Source organism: Pongo pygmaeus, chromosome 5 (assembly GCF_028885625.2).
Source record: "Pongo pygmaeus isolate AG05252 chromosome 5, NHGRI_mPonPyg2-v2.0_pri, whole genome shotgun sequence".
NCBI lineage: Eukaryota > Metazoa > Chordata > Mammalia > Primates > Hominidae > Pongo > Pongo pygmaeus.
In genome coordinates this window covers 142,528,709-142,545,604 of record NC_072378.2, presented here as the reverse complement: position 1 = coordinate 142,545,604, position 16,896 = coordinate 142,528,709, and the positions used below count along the sequence as shown (strand labels likewise).

General features: G+C 36.8%; 2 protein-coding genes across 3 annotated transcripts in view; one reads left to right on the top strand and one right to left on the bottom strand.

Annotated features, from left to right (window-relative positions):
* VTA1 (vesicle trafficking 1) overlaps positions 1–13,475 on the bottom strand; it is a 70,785-nt gene extending 57,310 nt beyond the window's left edge. The window contains exon 1 of the mRNA XM_054491674.2: positions 13,237–13,475. Coding sequence (XP_054347649.1) covers positions 13,237–13,348 — 112 coding nt within the window. The 5' untranslated portion in view covers positions 13,349–13,475. The remainder of the gene's footprint in view (positions 1–13,236) is intronic.
* A 29-nt stretch (positions 13,476–13,504) lies between these two features.
* Positions 13,505–16,896, top strand: part of NMBR (neuromedin B receptor) — a 76,908-nt gene continuing 73,516 nt past the window's right edge. For both annotated transcript variants that reach the window (XM_054491673.2, XM_054491671.2), the window contains exon 1: positions 13,505–13,591. The gene's annotated coding sequence lies outside the window, so the exon portion shown is untranslated. The remainder of the gene's footprint in view (positions 13,592–16,896) is intronic.

Sequence of the window (16,896 nt, the reverse complement as noted above, 5' to 3'; positions counted from 1 at the left end):
GACCATGATACCTGGAGAAAGGAAACAAATGAGGTGGCACCAATGATCAGCCCAGCATTCTGCCTGGAGGCACACGCCAAACTAAGGCCCAGGAAGAGGAGTCCCAAGCAGAAAACAGTCCTCTTGAGTTGAAAAAACACGCTGGAGTGAATTCAGGGAGACTGAGGCAGTTGTATATTAAGGGGCAGAGGTCTAAAGAAAAGGGAGCTATGCAGGAAAAAACCCAGAAATCTGAATAGGGGTAACCTGGAGACTCAGCTGAATACTAACATATGGTGTGCAGAGGAAAGCTCCTCAAGGCCAAAGAATGAAAACCTGTTCAATAAGTTGAATGTTCCCAATGCACACACAGGGTTAGAACGCATTCAAGCTCCAATCAGAGAGAGTGAAGAGTCCTATATGTTACCCTGGGTATTCAGTAGAGAATCCAAGATGGGCATACTTTCATAGCGGTGTTAAACTCTCCCTAGAGCAAAGGCTACTTTAGACCTACCCTGAAAAGCTAAAAACAAACAAAAAAACAATACACAAAAGAATCAAACAACTCCAAATTACACTTGTTGACCAGACTGAATCCCTTCAAAGAAAGACGACAAACTCCAGACATTCCAGAATGTAAATTTTACAATGTCCTACTGCCAGTCAAAAATTACTAAAGAGGACAACAGATAGGAAAATGTAATCCATAAGAAGAAAAAATATAAGCCAACAGTATAAGCAGATCAAACAATGACAAAATAATAAAAACAGGAGATAATGACATTAACATACTAGAGAACTATAGAAAGCATTTAAAGAAAACCATGAATAGAAACGAGAAATGGAACATACACAAAGGAATCCAAATGAAACTTCTAGAGGTAAAAAATATAATATCGGCCGGGCACGGTGGCTCACGCCTGTAATCCCAGCACTTTGGGAGGCCGAGGCGGGTGGATCATGAGGTCAGGAGATCGAGACCATCCTGGCCAACACGGTGAAACCCGGTCTCTACTAAAAATACAAAAAATTAGCCGGGCGTGGTGGCAGATGCCTATAGTCCCAGCTACTTGGGAGGCTGCGGCAGGAAAATTGCTTGAACCCAGGAGGTGGAAGTTGCAGTGAGCCGAGATCGCATCACTGCACTCCAGCCTGGCAACAGAGCAAGACTTTGTCTCACAATAATAATAATAATAATAATAATAATACCTGAAATGAAAAATTCAGTGGATAGGATTAATAGTATAGACACCAAAAAAGAAAAGATTAGTAAACTCTGGAACATTGCAATATAAACTACCCAAAGTAGTTTATATAATTTTTGAGATGGGGTCTCGTTCTGTTGCCCAGGTTGGAGTGCAGTGGCACAATCTCAGCTCACTGCAACCTCTGCCTCCTGGGCTCAGACGGTCCTTCCACCTCAGCCTCCCAAGTAGCTGAGACTACAGGTGCAGGACACCATGTCTGCGTAATTTCTTTTTGTATTTTTGGTAGAGACAGGGTTTCACCATGTTGCTCAGGCTGGTCTCGAACTCCTGAGCTCATGTGATCCACCCACCTCGGCCTCCCAAAGTGTTGAGATTACAGGCATGAGCCACCATGCCCAACCAATACCAGATTTAAAACTTGGATCTTGATGAGTACTGAAAATGATATTTATGTCCCAAAATACAAAAATTTTTATTTTTACATAAAAAAAGAAATTTTTATAAATTTCTTTAAAAGAGAATAGTTAAAATATATAAAAGGTTTATGGTATACGTATAAATACAATGTATGACAACTATAGGCAAAGGACATGAGAGGGAAAAAGACAGTAAAGATCTTTCCTTATATATTAGGTGGTATATTATGAGACAGTAGACTATGATAAGCTACCACTAAAAAAATAAAAGAGGAATATCCAGTAACTTCGCAGTGGAGGTACGATAGAATTCTAAAAGAACTTCGATTATCAAAAAGGCAGAAAAAGGAGAAAGAAGAAACAAACAACAAATGAGACATAGAAAACCAATAGCAAGACTTAAACCCAAACATACTCATTACATTAATTATAAATGTTTTAAACATTGCAATTAAAAGGTAGAGGTTGTTATAATGGATAAAAACATAAGATCCAGCAATATACTATCAACAAAATCCCACTGAACTGGAGTAATAATAACTTGATAATACCTAATATTAAATGAGTATATCACCATGGATCATGTATTCATTTAGTCATATAAAAATAGAAAAATTGATTAATCCACCAAAAAATTTTGTGAAGTTGATCTTATTATTATCCTGAGTATATTAATAAAAAACCTGAAGCTCATAAGGTCATGCAGGCCATAAACGATAGGTTAGGATTTGACTCAGGCAGTGTGGCTCCAGAGTCTTACCCTGCATCCAGCAAGATGTCTCTCTTCATATACACACATAAAATTATATATAACCACAAATGTTATATACATGGCAACATGTAATTTGTTTGCACCCTTCATTTTTACATTATGCTGTGGGCTATGGCATCTTTTGTAATAAATGTAACTCCATATATCTTTAACAGTTACATAATATAAACCTTCCATACTGATAGGTATTTAGATTTTCAATTATACTGCCTCTTGGGGGAGCTACAAAAGTGCAGAGGCTTTTTTTTTTTTTAACTTCTATTTTAAAATGCAATGTCTGGGGGTACTACTACCATTTAAAACAGTAATATCCTGAAAGGTACTGGGCAGCCCTGACAACAAAGAATTGCTACTCCAAGATGTTAAGGGTCACCAAGTAGAAACAATAATAAATTGAGGTTAAAAAAAAAAAAAACCCAAAATAGTAAAAACATAAAAATCTGACAAGCCACAGAAAAATAAATATAAAAAAAATAAAAAATGTAAATGTAACAGCCCAATGAAGAATTTCAGTGGAAGCAGGAACTTATATCAAGCACGGTTGTTGAAACCTACTATTTATAATCCTTGACTGTTCAAGAGTATATAAGCTTCCACTTTGAACAACCAAATATAATTGTCATAGAAGACAAGCCTTTATCAAAGATGCTTAAACCTGTATGAATGCCAAAAAAGAAATGAAAGTTAAGAATGTGTTATCTGACTCCACAGCCCCTTCAACTTTACGGTTTTTTCTAGAGATGTAAAATGAGTTGACATTACTCAAAAAGGAAAGTACTAAATAATTTTTACAAAATAAAACTCATGTTTGCATATATGTTCACAAAAACAAACTTAAGAGGAATGGAAGGCTAACGGATAAATCAGTAGTCCAACATTCTGTGTTTATTGTCATTGCTACAGTAAAGTACCCTGAGACAGCTTATTAATAAAAAAAGTAAGTAATCAAGCAATAAGACTACAGACTAGTTTATCATTCAGGAACCAGCAAAGACTGAAAGGAACTGCTTCTCTTTATTGGTTTAGTTAAACTTGTCTGAATGAATTTAAAATCCAATTTCTATGTGATTAACCCAAAAAAAACAGTAAGAGGCAAGTTATTATTATTATTATTTTTTTTTTGAGATGGAGTCTCACTCTGTCACCAGGCTGGAGTGCAGTGGTGCAATCTCGGCTCACTGCCACCTCTGCCTCCTGGGTTCAAGCGATTCTTCTGCCTCAGCCTCCTGAGTAGCTGGGACTGCAGACAAGCGCTACCACACCTGGCTAATTTTTGTATTTTTAGTAGACAGGGTTTCACCATATTGGCCAGGCTGGTCTTGAACTTCTGACCTCATGATATGCCCACCTGGGCCAACCAAAGTGCTAGGAGTACAGGCATGAGCAAGTGATTATTAATGCTAATATCCATGTAGTTTACCATCTATCAATAAAGAAATCCATTGTTATTTAGCATTTACACTAAATTAACATTTTCTACTGGCATGTCCTGTAACATCTCAGAACTGAAATAACTTTATATATACTTACAGCTTCCTGAACAACTATACTGTATTTAATTTTCTGATGATAATACAAACAAAGACTCTTGAGACTGTGTATATACTTTCACTGGAAGTTTATTAACTTTTCAATGTCACCCCCTAGAGGAAGCTTTAAAATTGAAACTTAAAATTTTATACATTTAGTTACTTATGGCAAACTGAAAAAGGGGAAAGTTCTGAGTTTAGCTTTATCTACAGCACCAAACCTGGCAGAATCAAAATATTTATCTAACAATGCCCACTTTTAGTAAAGATTCAAATATTTTCCGGCTTCATTAAAGAAAAATAAAGAGATGGAGCTCAGAGACATCCTATTAACAAAAAGCATCTCCTTCATTTTCCACTCTCCACTTAGGGAATCTCCAAGATTTTTTCACCGGCTTTTTTGCCTTTTTCTTTTGCCATGGATTGTACTAGTCCCTTTCCCCTCAGTTACTCTGTGGCTCACTCAATAACTGGTTCTCTAATTACTAGCTACTACCAACAATTTTTCATTCAACCGTTTTTTTTTTAATCTGATTTTGTTTATTCAGGTCTTGGTTCTATCACTTAGTAACAGAAGGACCAGAAAGTCTGTGAGGCAGACATCCTGAAAGAAAGCACTGTTAAAATGCCAATCAGCTACAGGAATGCTAGTTGTCTGCCTTCCTTACTAGGTGACAACTATATAGGCATACTTCCCTCTAGGGACCACAACTGCCTTAAAATTCAGGTCAATTTGGCTAACACTTTTTGAGCACCTGTTCTTTATTATGTAAATATCTCTAGTGGCCTAGCACTACCAGGCAGAGTAAATGAATAAAAACTGGTAGCACAGTGTAAACCTTCCTCAGTTTACAGTCTGGAAGAAAGACAAGCAAATGAAAAAGTAATTATGGTAAAGCTACACCAAGGCATAAAGAACAAAAAGAAACACCTTAAAACTACGAGACTTAAGAAAAGGCCTCCCACAGAAAGTGACCTTCAAGCTAGTACCCAAAGGATAAAAATCTAGTGAGTGTGGTGGGGAAGAGGTGTCAAGGCAGACAAAGTAGAATGTGAAAAGGCTTGGAGACAACAAAGTGCCTAATGTTCTAGTAACAAAATGAAATTAATTTGATTAAAACTACAAAAGGTGATTCAGAACTCAAATCATGAGGGGTCACTGAAGACAAAGATTTCTTCAGATAGACATATGGAACTGCATGTATAGTAATTCTGTATTCTACACTTTCATATGAACTTTCCCTCATGTTATAAAAGATGCTTTGTGATGTTTAAACAATTACATTACTTTCTATGCAGTGGATATAACATAATTTACTTAATCATTTCCATAATGATATATATGTTAGGTTATTTTGAGCTTATCATAAATGTATAAATAATCATTCAGGAAATTCTGCATAAAGGTCTTACTAAATGTATAGTTATTTCCTGAACACGTTTCCCCAAATTGGAATTACTGAATTAGATACTCTACATTTTGCCAAAATGCTTTCCAAACTTTGTACCAATCACACAGCCATGTCAGCAAGGATTTGAACGCGTACTCATTTGTACTGAGTCATATTTTTACAGTCAAAAATTGTTATTCCACTTTAATTTACATTTATTACTAACTAGGATGAATGCTTAACTTCTAGCTAATAAATTTCAAAATACAGTAGAAATGAAAGATATCCTAGAAAACTACTATATCAAGAATGGCTCAAGAGGAAAATATTTTTCTAATGGAAGAAATTGAGAAATATAAAAAAGCACAAAGTTCTGCTGTATCAATGATTTTTTTTTAAATCTAAAGAAAGCGGTAAATCTGCTTGCCTTTTTAATCCAACTCACATTTGAGGAAAAGGAGTAATTTTCTCAACAATATCTAAGAAACCAGAGTAACGCTGTTACTAAAAATCTCAAAATGATAACATAACTATAATATATTAAGAACTCTCAAACTCAAAAATAATGAGCAAAAACATGACGACATTTTACTGAAGATGATACCCATATGATAAATAAGCACATGAAAAGGTTTTCAACTGTATCAGCTATCAGGGAAATAAAAACTAAAACCACAATGAGATATCACTGTACCTATTAAGAATGACTACAAATAGTGACACAAAATGCTGGTGAGAATGAAGAGAAACTCTATCACTTATCATTCATGTGTTGCCAATAAGAGTGTAAAATGGTACAGATGCTCTGCAAAACAGTTTGACAGCTTCTTATAAAACTAAACATGCAATTACCATATGATCTAGCAACTGAATTGGTGGGCATTTATCCCAGAGAAATGGAAACTAGGGTCACACAAAAACTATACGTGATTATATTCACTTTATTCATAATTGTCACAAATTTAAAACACTTAAATGTCTTCAATGATTAAACCGTTACACTGTAGTATACACATACCGTGAAATTCTACTGAGCATTAAAAAAGGAATAAACTTGGATAAATCTCCAGAGATTATGCCAAATGAAAAAAGCCAATCCCAAAAGCTTATATACGATTTCATTTAATAGAACATTTTAAATGATAAAACTTTAGAAATGGACAAGTTACTGGCTACCAGGGGATGGGGGTGAGGTAGCGAAAAGGAGAAGGCAGGTTATATTAATAAAAGGGCAACAAGGGGAATTCTTAACTATTCTCTATCTTGACTATGGTAATGGGCACAGGAATGTACACCTGACAAAGCTGTTTAGAACTAAATATACACACACACACAAATACATGCAAAACTGATGAAGCCTGAATAAACCAGTGAATAGTACCAATGCCAATATTCTGGTTATGGTACATTATTATAGTTTTGCAAGATATTATCATTGGGGGATATTGGGTAAAGGGTACACAGAATCTCTCTGCGATATTTCTTACATGTGCTGCACGTGGACCTACAATTATTTCAAAAGAAAAAGTTTAATTAAAAGAAAATGCAAAAACTAATGGGATTCTTTCCAGAAATGGAGGGATGTCTCAAATATGAGAAAATTAACTATTTTGCTGCTACTTACATTAAAAAGTTCAAACACATAAACAATAAGCCTATTAGCATTTCCATAGACGGCCAAAAGTAATTTGATATACATTATTTCAAAATTCATTCCTGATTTAAAAAGAAAACAAAAGACCAACCAACTTCGAAATGTAGGAATATTAAGGTAATTTTAAAAAGTGATAAAACACTAGAAAATTCCCATTAAGGCCAGAAGTGAATCATTTTTGGAAATGATATAAATACTAGAAAGGACAGGGCACAAGGTGTAAATCATATGATAATATGACCTATGACTCAATCTAAAATTCATTATAAACATAGTAAGGTAATGAGTTAGACAGAGTACTAGGATTGTTTCCATTCTATTTTGTCATTGATTTGTGGTAGAACATTAAAAAAAAAAAAGCTATGAATTACTGTATAGTTTATTTACTCAATCAACAGATAAGTTTTACAGGTTATCTCACATGTCTTAGATACTATATTCAGAGGTGGACATTCAATGATCATCGTACGACATACTTCTTGTTCTCATAGAGTTTACATTTTAGTGGACTATTAGTAATATTTAGAGAGGAGGCATTCATTAAGAATTTGTAAATTCCATTTATGTGTCAGGTGGTAAGAAAAGAAAAAGATAATCCCTGTCCTCCAGGAGAATCAAGATTGAAAGATAAACAGATGTTTATATTATAACATGTGATGAGGGGCACACAAGAACAATTTCTCGATCATCTTTAAGAGGTCATGAAAAATAATCTGCCAGAAGTAAAATTTGCAGAGTCAGTAAGTTAGTCAAATTAATAGGAACGCAGAAGGATTCCTGGCAGAGGGTAGCACATAGCCCATGGAGCTTTTATGAATCAACAAGTAGTTTAGCAAAATACTCTTGAATTTTTTTCTCACAAAAAAATGTTTCCTTGCTCTAGGAATTTATAAAATTATTATATGCTCTAAGATTATAGAAATGTATCCCTTAACACGTTTTTATGTTGATGTCTACACCTTTTCATGAGAAGGTTAAACAGGTATAAAAAATGTGAATTCTATACTACATCAAATATTGACATCTAAAAGTTATATCTTTCAAACTAAACTATCATAGCAACTTGATATTTATCATGTTTTAAAATACAAAAAGTTCTTTTTTAACAGAAATTTTACATTGTTATGAATTAAATCAAATATTTATGTATTAATATTATTTACTGCCATAATGTGGAAGAGGAGACTATTGGGGTTCTGTTGTTATTTTTTATTTTTATAAATTAAATTCACAAAAAATAATCCCCCCCAAATCCCAGTTTTTCCCATGTTACACAGCAAAATCACCAAATTCTTTAAATTATTTCTGAGTTATAGGCTAAAAACCATATAACCACCAATCATAAAATATTTTAAATAATTTCTAAGCTGACAATTAAATTACGCCCACTTTAAAATTTGTTTAAAAATTAAAAAGCATTTGTTACCCCATCATTACTCATTTTCTCAATTCCTGTGATGTATGCAAAAAAAAATTACAAAGATTCATCATCTTTCAATCAGAGCCTTCTTATTTATTGTAGGATGCAGAAAGGATTGGGAACACTTGAAATACTTGTTCCAACATCCCTCAGCAAAAAAAAAAAAAAAATAGTAATTACAAATAAGGTTCAATCTCATCAGCTGTTTTATTTTCTTCTTCTTCTTCTTTTTCTTTTTATTTTTTGAAATGAAGTCTTGCTCTCGTTCCCCAGGCTGGAGTGCAATTGCATGATCTCAGCTCACTTCAACCTCCACCTCCAGGTTCAAGCAATTCTCCTGCCTCAGCCTCCCCAGTAGCTGGGATTACAGGCACCTGCCACCACACCCAGCTAATTTTTGTATTTTTAGTAGAGATGGGGTTTCACCATGTTGGCCAGGCTGGTCTTGAACTCCTGACCTCGGGTGATCTGCCTGCCTCGGCCTCCCAAAGTGCTGGGATTACAGGCATGAGCCACCGTGCTCGGCCAAGCTGTTTTAAGCGTACTTCCAGAATAAAACAAAACAAAAAACCTCAGAGCCGAAGATTTTAGCTCATTTAGTTTAAAGAGAATGTCTACCACACTGTTTAATGGCAATGCCAGTTGCTAACACCAAACCAATCAGCCAAGTAAGAGTTACTTTTTCAGAGAAATACAATATTCCAGTTGGAATGTCAACTCATGTCCCCATTTTATTTCTAAATTCTAATTCTAAAATAGCAATAAGCTGCAGAGCCTTGCAGGAGCTTGTTTGGATGAAACAAGGTCCTCTCATCTTCAGTATTTCTCCTTTGTTCTTGGTTTTGCTCTCAACCCAAGAATGGTATTCTTTAATAATGAATGCAGAATGAGGCAGTAAGGTCATCTCATGAAAATTTTTATCATTTTGAGAATTCAGAATACTGCAACACAGGACTGGTTTTAACATAAGGCATTACCCTTAACAGATATGTATAAATGTAAGAGACTCTGAAAGACTGAGATGTCCCACTGTGGTCCCTCCATGTCCCTGTCCCTACAGCTAATCTTCCTCACATCTTCTTGCACATGACCTTGGCCCCAAACTGTTCCTCCTCACCCTCTTGATAAAATCCAAGATGACCTAACAATGGCTGCTAATATCGCAGAATAACTCCTCCCTCTTCTGAGATCCACTGACCAACTGTTCCTGAAAAGAGACAAACTCCAGGTGACTCCCTGCACCCCCATATACAACTCCAAGTGACTCCCTGCATCCCCCTTATACAAAGTTCTACCCCCTTCCCCTCAAATTAGAATGCTCTTTTGGAACCTTTCATGCTTAGCTTTTTTTTTTTTTTGGAGATGGAGTTTCGCTCTTGCTGCCCAGGCTGGAGTGCAATGGCGCGATCTCAGCTCACCGCGACCTCTGCCTCCCAGGTTCAAGTGATTCTCCTGCCTCAGCCTCCCAAGTAGCTAGGATTACAGGCATGCGCCACCACACCCAGCTAATTTTGTATTTTTAGTAGACACAGGGTTTCTTCATGTTGGTCAGGCTGGTCTTGAACTCCCGAATGGTTTATTCTTTGCTCTGGCTGGTTTTCTTCAATGTAAGACCAGGAAAGATAGGAAAGTCTATCCAATGCCTTAATTAATGGAGGCTTCACTAACACTGGTAATTTGAATTGTCTCTTTTGTTTGGACACCCTTGAGGATTTTCCACCTTCTCTTTCAAGGCAATACAACATAAAAGCACTCTGGATGCGTGAGAATATGCCATTCTTCATTAAAGTGGGAGAAGGACAATTGTGAACAGGATGTAGGAAAAGATAAGCAGCATATTATATACTACTTTGCTACCCTGACCACAGGAGCTTTGTCAAGATCAGTTTTTGGAAGGAAAACATGGAAGTCAAGAATTGGAAAATTGATTCCTTGGGAATTATTTGCCTACTCCAGTTTATAGAGCGCTGGTCTAGCACGACTAGCCCACAATTGTAAGGAAAGAAGTCACTATGAGCAGTGTTCTGTTGAAAAGCAGAATCAGGCCCACAAATATAGCAGCTACAGATGTTATCAAACAGCAAATATAAATCGATATATTTAAAGTGTTCACAGAAATAGAGTGGTTAAAAATATCAGTAACAAGAAACTATCAGAAATGGCCAGGCCAATATGAAAACCAAAAGAGAACACTCAAATAAAAAATTAAAGTAGAAATTCAATAAAAGGGTTAAACAATAAAATATAGGGAGGTGAAGATAGACCTCAAGAAATTACACAGAATGCAGCAGACAAAGACAAAGAGATAAAAAAAAATGACAGAATCAAGAGACAAGGAAGTTAAATGGGAGAAGTGCAAAACATTGTCTAATCAAACTTTTATGAGAGAATAGAAATATAAGCAATATTTGAACAAATAATAGTAGAGAAAATTTTCCAAAATTGATTAAAAACACCCATCTACAGATTTAGAAAGCCAAAGTCCCCAACATATACACAAAAAGAAATGAAAGCCTATAAAACCGGAAGGTTAAGTCCTAAGAGATTCATACAATGATTGATAACATTTTTAAATTAAGAACTTCTGAACATCAAAGGTCTTCATAGAGTGAAAAATCAAACTGAAATGGGAGAAGATATTTACAACACATATAACAAAGGATTAACATCTAACATTATTAAGACAAGTCTGTGACAGATAAATGGGCAAAAGCAATAAATATTTCAAAAGCGAATCACAAATGGTTAATTAACATATGAAAAGATGCTAAACCTCATTAAGACTCAGAGAATTGCAGATTTCGCTCCAATGAGACACTACCATTTCACACCCACCAGATTGTCAAAAATTAAAAAGTTTAATAACATCAAATGTGATAGGCATATTAGTGTTCATTTTATTATTCCTTAAACTGTCTGCACATTACATATGCTTTTATATGTACATGTTTCATAACTAAAATTGTTAAGTGTCACCTGAGCAATAAAAATATTTCTTCATAAGCCTGATGAGAGCAGTTTCAGTGAAATACTGGGCATGAAAACCAGACTGCATGGGCTGAAAGGCTCTACAAGATAAAGGCGTAAACCTAACTTATAGACAATTATTTCAAGCTTACCTATAAGGCTGGAAAAGCAGAGCTGCAACTTTAGGGAATGATATGGTGAGAGTTTCTGTTATATTTTTAAATAAAGGAAACTGGATTAGGTTTAGAAAAATCTAGAGGGAAAGGACGACAGTGAATAAGGTGTCCCTGGTTTGTCACAAAGATACATGATACAGGGATCGGGAACAGGAATTTCCTTTAGGGATGAGAGATTCTTTGTCCTTATGCCATCACTCCCAAGCCCCATCCACTCCAGTCACAATAGTCTACTTACTCCTCCTTCCAGCAAGCCTCTACTTCGGGACTTTTATATCCTCTATGGAGAATACTCTTTCCCAGATGGTGCAAGGCATGCCTTTCACTCTTTTATTTCCCCAAATGTCAACTCAGTGAAGTGTTTCCTGACCACTATGAAACTGAAATCCCATCTGCACTCCCTGCCACCACTACTCCTGATACTCTTATTCCTTTTCCTTGCTCTATTTGTCTTCATAAGCTTTTAATACTCTATGTATGATAGACTCTATACTGTTGAAACTCTCTACCTCCATTGTATGAAAGCTCCAAAAATGCAGCAACTGTAGTCACAGCGCCTACTAATGCTTGATACAAAGGTAGCTCAAAAAACACATACTGAATGAATATGGACCCTGCTTGAGGAAACTGAAGAACAAGTATAATGGAAATGATGCTGTAAAATTTGAACAAAGTGAAGTAATGCACAGAGAATAATCAATTTGCTGCCCACAGAAGAGGTGACATTTGGGTTAGATCTTGAATCATGAGTTTGCCGAGTGCAAGAAAAAGGTGCACATTCCAAGAGAGTGGAACATGGTAGGTCTGAAAGGGTCTTGCACATTTGAGAAACAGGGTACATTTGGAGTATGGCACCGATAACAGTGACCAGATTTTAGCTAACCTTACAATATACACAACAAAGGGCGCATTATATCCAACTTCTCAACTCTAAAAATCCTTTTCAGAATTATAGTTGTCCAGTTACTTGTTTTATTTGCAGGAAAGTTAAGAGTACAGAATACAAAATAAAGTTAACACAGAATTACTGGTACTCCCTTTACTCACTGCAAGTTTGAGCAGAGTTAACCTATATATTTTTTTAATCAAACTGTAAATTCAACGTATAACACTCAGAGTGAAAATACTGCTTTCAAAGGTCTCAACAGCAGGTATTATTCAAAGAAGTCAAAACTAAAAATTCTATATGGTAGGAGAGAGCAGCTGGGTGGGGAAAGGTCAAATTCAACTGCTTATTTAGTAGCAGATACTCCCCATTTAACCAAATGAGTTTTTGAATGGGCTTGCATGCTGTCATAAATTTCACTTATTACTATGTTTTCAACTAGTCTATCGTCCTTTTATCCACATCACTCCTTCTTTCGGACACTCACCTTCGTTTTAAACCTAACTCAATTTATTTTCAGGATTCCTATTTGAGACAGGAGGCTCTTGTGTGTACACACAGAGAGAAAACCTTGGAAGATTATATTCCACAGTTCAAGAGCCTGTGTAGTCAGTACTGGAACATTTAAGCACAAGACAGGAGAAGCAGTGGACACCATGGTGCTTTGGGATTCCTATTGCCAGGGGGTGGGGACCCAGGGAGTTCCCTGGGTAGGCTCGAGGTCAAAGCTCAGGTTTAAAGCGAGGGGGGCGGGGCAAGCCCCAAGAACCTCGGGGAGGTGTGTGGGCCCTAAAATGCAACTGGGAAAGAAGGGGCGCGGCCACTCGGAAAGACTCACAGTAATAAGCCACCACAGGGTCCCGCTTGTCATGCTCCTGAGCCGTCCTCAGATGATGCTGTATGCTCTTAAACTGTGCGGGGAGCGCGGGCAGCGGTGCAAGCGCGGCCATCTCTACTCCGAGCTCACCACTTCCTACTCGCGCGCTACCGGCACTTCCGCTTCCGTCTGGGCGGTAGCGCGCACGAGCGTTCAGAGCAAATCCTGCCCACTCTTCCGTTGCTCAGCGTCGTCAAGTCAACTACGGATCCCCAGCTGGGACAACCTCAGTGTGCTTGGCTCTCGGCAGTCAGAACCCATGGAAGACTGAGCATTTTGGTGCTTATGCTGCGCATGGCGCTAGCGCTCTCTGCTGGTAGGAGGAAGGGTTTTTGTTTTGTTTTGCTTTTTTGTTTGGTTTGTTGTTTGTGGCAAAAGGAAGGATAGAAAAGGAAAAACAAGAAAATAATGTATGTTGACTGGGAGAAAGTATAAAGGCGAGAATTGCCTTTGGCGTCATTCAGGAATTACCACTTCCAGTTACTATGCCACATTAATATTCCATATAATAGTGTCCTTTAGAAACCTTTTGATTTTAGAAACTTTAATTTCAATACTTGCATGAGAGAGAAATAATGTGTTTAAATTGTAAATTAAATTTTTCTATGTTGACATACTGGATAAAATAATCAGATTTCACCCCAAATTAAACTAAACATGTGAAGCTTAAGATTGAACTTTTGTTCTCAGCTGGCTAGTATGTATTTTAGTGAATGAATAATCTGTAGATCACCTTTTTTTTTTCTGGAGAGTGATTAACAATTTGCAAAGTATTTCCATATTTATTTTCTTGTCTTAATGTAAGATAGTGTGTTTGGGACTTTTTCAACGCTGGTAACTCTCAACCATTGTACAGTAGGCATCACCTTTTCCTTCTACCCTCAATGACTTCAATTATCTTCCTCTCCTCTCCATCCCATACTTATATCCTCAGGGCTGTACACTTTATTTACTTCCTCCAATAACCTTCTTCTTTATTTTATCTCAGTCGTCAGTTTTGACAATTCATCTTAAAACTAGTTTTCACTGAAATCACACTATCCCCAAGAGCCAAAATCTCCAGCTCGGAAATTCCCCTCTGCCTACTATTTTCTGATCACTCTCTCACCCCCAGAAGAAACCGCTCCATGTCCTTATATTATCCCACTCCACATACGTTGTCTAGACCTATTTGCAAAGTCCATCATCTTATTCTGGGTCGGGCTTTTTTACTCAGCCTGAAACTCAGTTCTGTCTTCTTCCCCAATCTCAGCAGCATATTTCCTACCACTGGAGAATGTATGGTTTCTTTCTCTTTCTCTTACTCCCACTATTTGGACTTTCCAGGCAAAAGTTGCTAGATTGGTAGAGAAATCAATGAAGAAAAGCAGAGTTGGATAACCTAACTGTTTTCTTTCTATACTTACAACTTTTCATTTATTTGTTTCCTATTACTTCTTGATTCTCAACTGCAGCTGCCCTTAAAGATCAACTTTAAAACCCACTCCAGGCATTCTCACTTAATTGTTCTAGGTGGGATCCTAAATGTAAGTATTTTTAGAAGGTCCTCATGTAATTTTAATGTTACGTCTAGGGTTAAGGACCAGTGCTTTAGTCCACAGATGGTGTTTCAAACTTCTCTCACTCTATTCAAGGTAGGCACTCAGCCCCAATTTCCTTGGTCTACAGCAGCATTTCCTGCTATTGAGATTAAGGCCACCACCAGATATGAATTATTTTGCCTTGCCTCTACCACAACTTAAAGTAGTAATAACTAGCTAACAGCATTTGCTGAGCATCCACTATGTATCATGCATGTTTCTAGGGTCTTTATATTAATTTATCTAATTTGCACTACAACCCTATGAGGAACATATCATTATTATTTTACAGATGAGAAAAATAAAACACATAGAATCTAGATAACTTGCACTAGGTCACAGCCAGGAAGGATGAGTATTCCACGTTAAAATCTAGGTATTTTGGTTTCAGAGCCTGTGCACCTAGCCATTACTATTTGACTATGATGTCTTTCTGGATCTTATGTTTTATCTTTTCTCTATTCCATCATCTTATGTCTGAGAAACAAATGTTCCTCTTCCTGGTAGAAGGCTGCGCCTTCCTGTTATTCTCGTGATCTCCCCCTTCAGAACTGAATTTTGCCACTCTTTCTCATTTGCATATATTCATGCGTACTCTTATTTGCATACCCTCATGAGCAGGGCTGAGGGAAAAATAAGAAAGTGAAATGATTGCAATTGGATTTTACTCTCTGATCTGCCAACACATGCTCTTTTCTTTTCTTTTCTCCTTCCTTCCTTCCTTTCTTCCTTCCTTCCTTCTTTTTTTCTTTCTTTCTTTTTTTTTTTAGTCAGGTTCTCACTCTGTCACCTAAGCTGGAGTGCAGCACACTATCAGAGCTTGCTGCAGTCTTGAACTCCTGGGCTCAAGGATTCTCTTGCCTCAGCCTCCTGAGTAGCTGGGACCACAGGCACATAACACTATGGCTAATTATTATTATTTTGTTGCCTAGGCAGGTCTTGAACTCTTAGGCTCAAGTGATACTCCTGCCTCGGCCTCCCAAAGTGCTGAGATTACAGACAAGAGCCTCATGCTCTCTTCTTTCTAAATATGCTACCCCTTTCATGAGATGATAATTGATTTGACGGAGAACAGTACAGAGACAGTGTTATGTAACACACATTGAAATTATGCTATGAAACAAATATTAATGACTGTGAGGTTGCTTTTTCTTGTTTTCCTATGATATTTTACTAGAAAGACCTAAATTATTCTTCTCCATTCAGACCAGTTTCTGAAGGATCTGACATCACCCTCTAGGACTGGGCTAGAACCTTGGCAAGTAAGGGGAGGGCAGAGCTGTAGAACAAAATAGGCGGTGAGGGCAACCATAGGAAAAAGAAAATGGAGAAAAACTAGAGCTGACAGGTGTTTTGATGGGAAAAAATGTTTTGCACCATCCCCTAGATACACACATGTACGTGTGATCATCTGACAATAAAAATATTCTGTGTCAGTTTGGTCAGAACCATCTTGTTGGCAAATGACAAGGCATCAGTCAATGTAATCAGGATAATATATATATCCATAGCTGTATCTTTTTAATATACTGTATTTGGTAGAAATTTGGCTTCCAGTATCATGAGGCTTACATCCTATTATTTTAGCATCCCCCCAAGTAGAAATAGTTTTTGCTGAAATTTTCCAGAAGAATGATAGGGAAGACCCTGAAAACTTGGCCAGGACCATTTGCCACCCCATTCGCCCATGGCTGGGACATGTAGACACTATAAACATTGCATTTTATGTTTTAAACATGGATATTTAATTGTTCCGGCACCATTGAATTACATTAGCACGTTTAAAACAATAAGCTAACTATATACGAGCAAACATATTTCCAGTCTCTTGATTGTTCCCATTCCATATGCCTATCTTCATGCCTGGTCCACATGATTTTGATTATTGTACCTTTAAAGAAGTCTTCAGAGTATGTAGTGTAAGTCCTCTGTCTGTTTTTTTTTTTTTTTTTTTTTTCCGTTTGCTTGTTCAAAATTGTGTTGGCTATTCTAGGTCTCCTGTATTTCCATATAAATTTTAGAAACAGCTTGTCAATTTCTA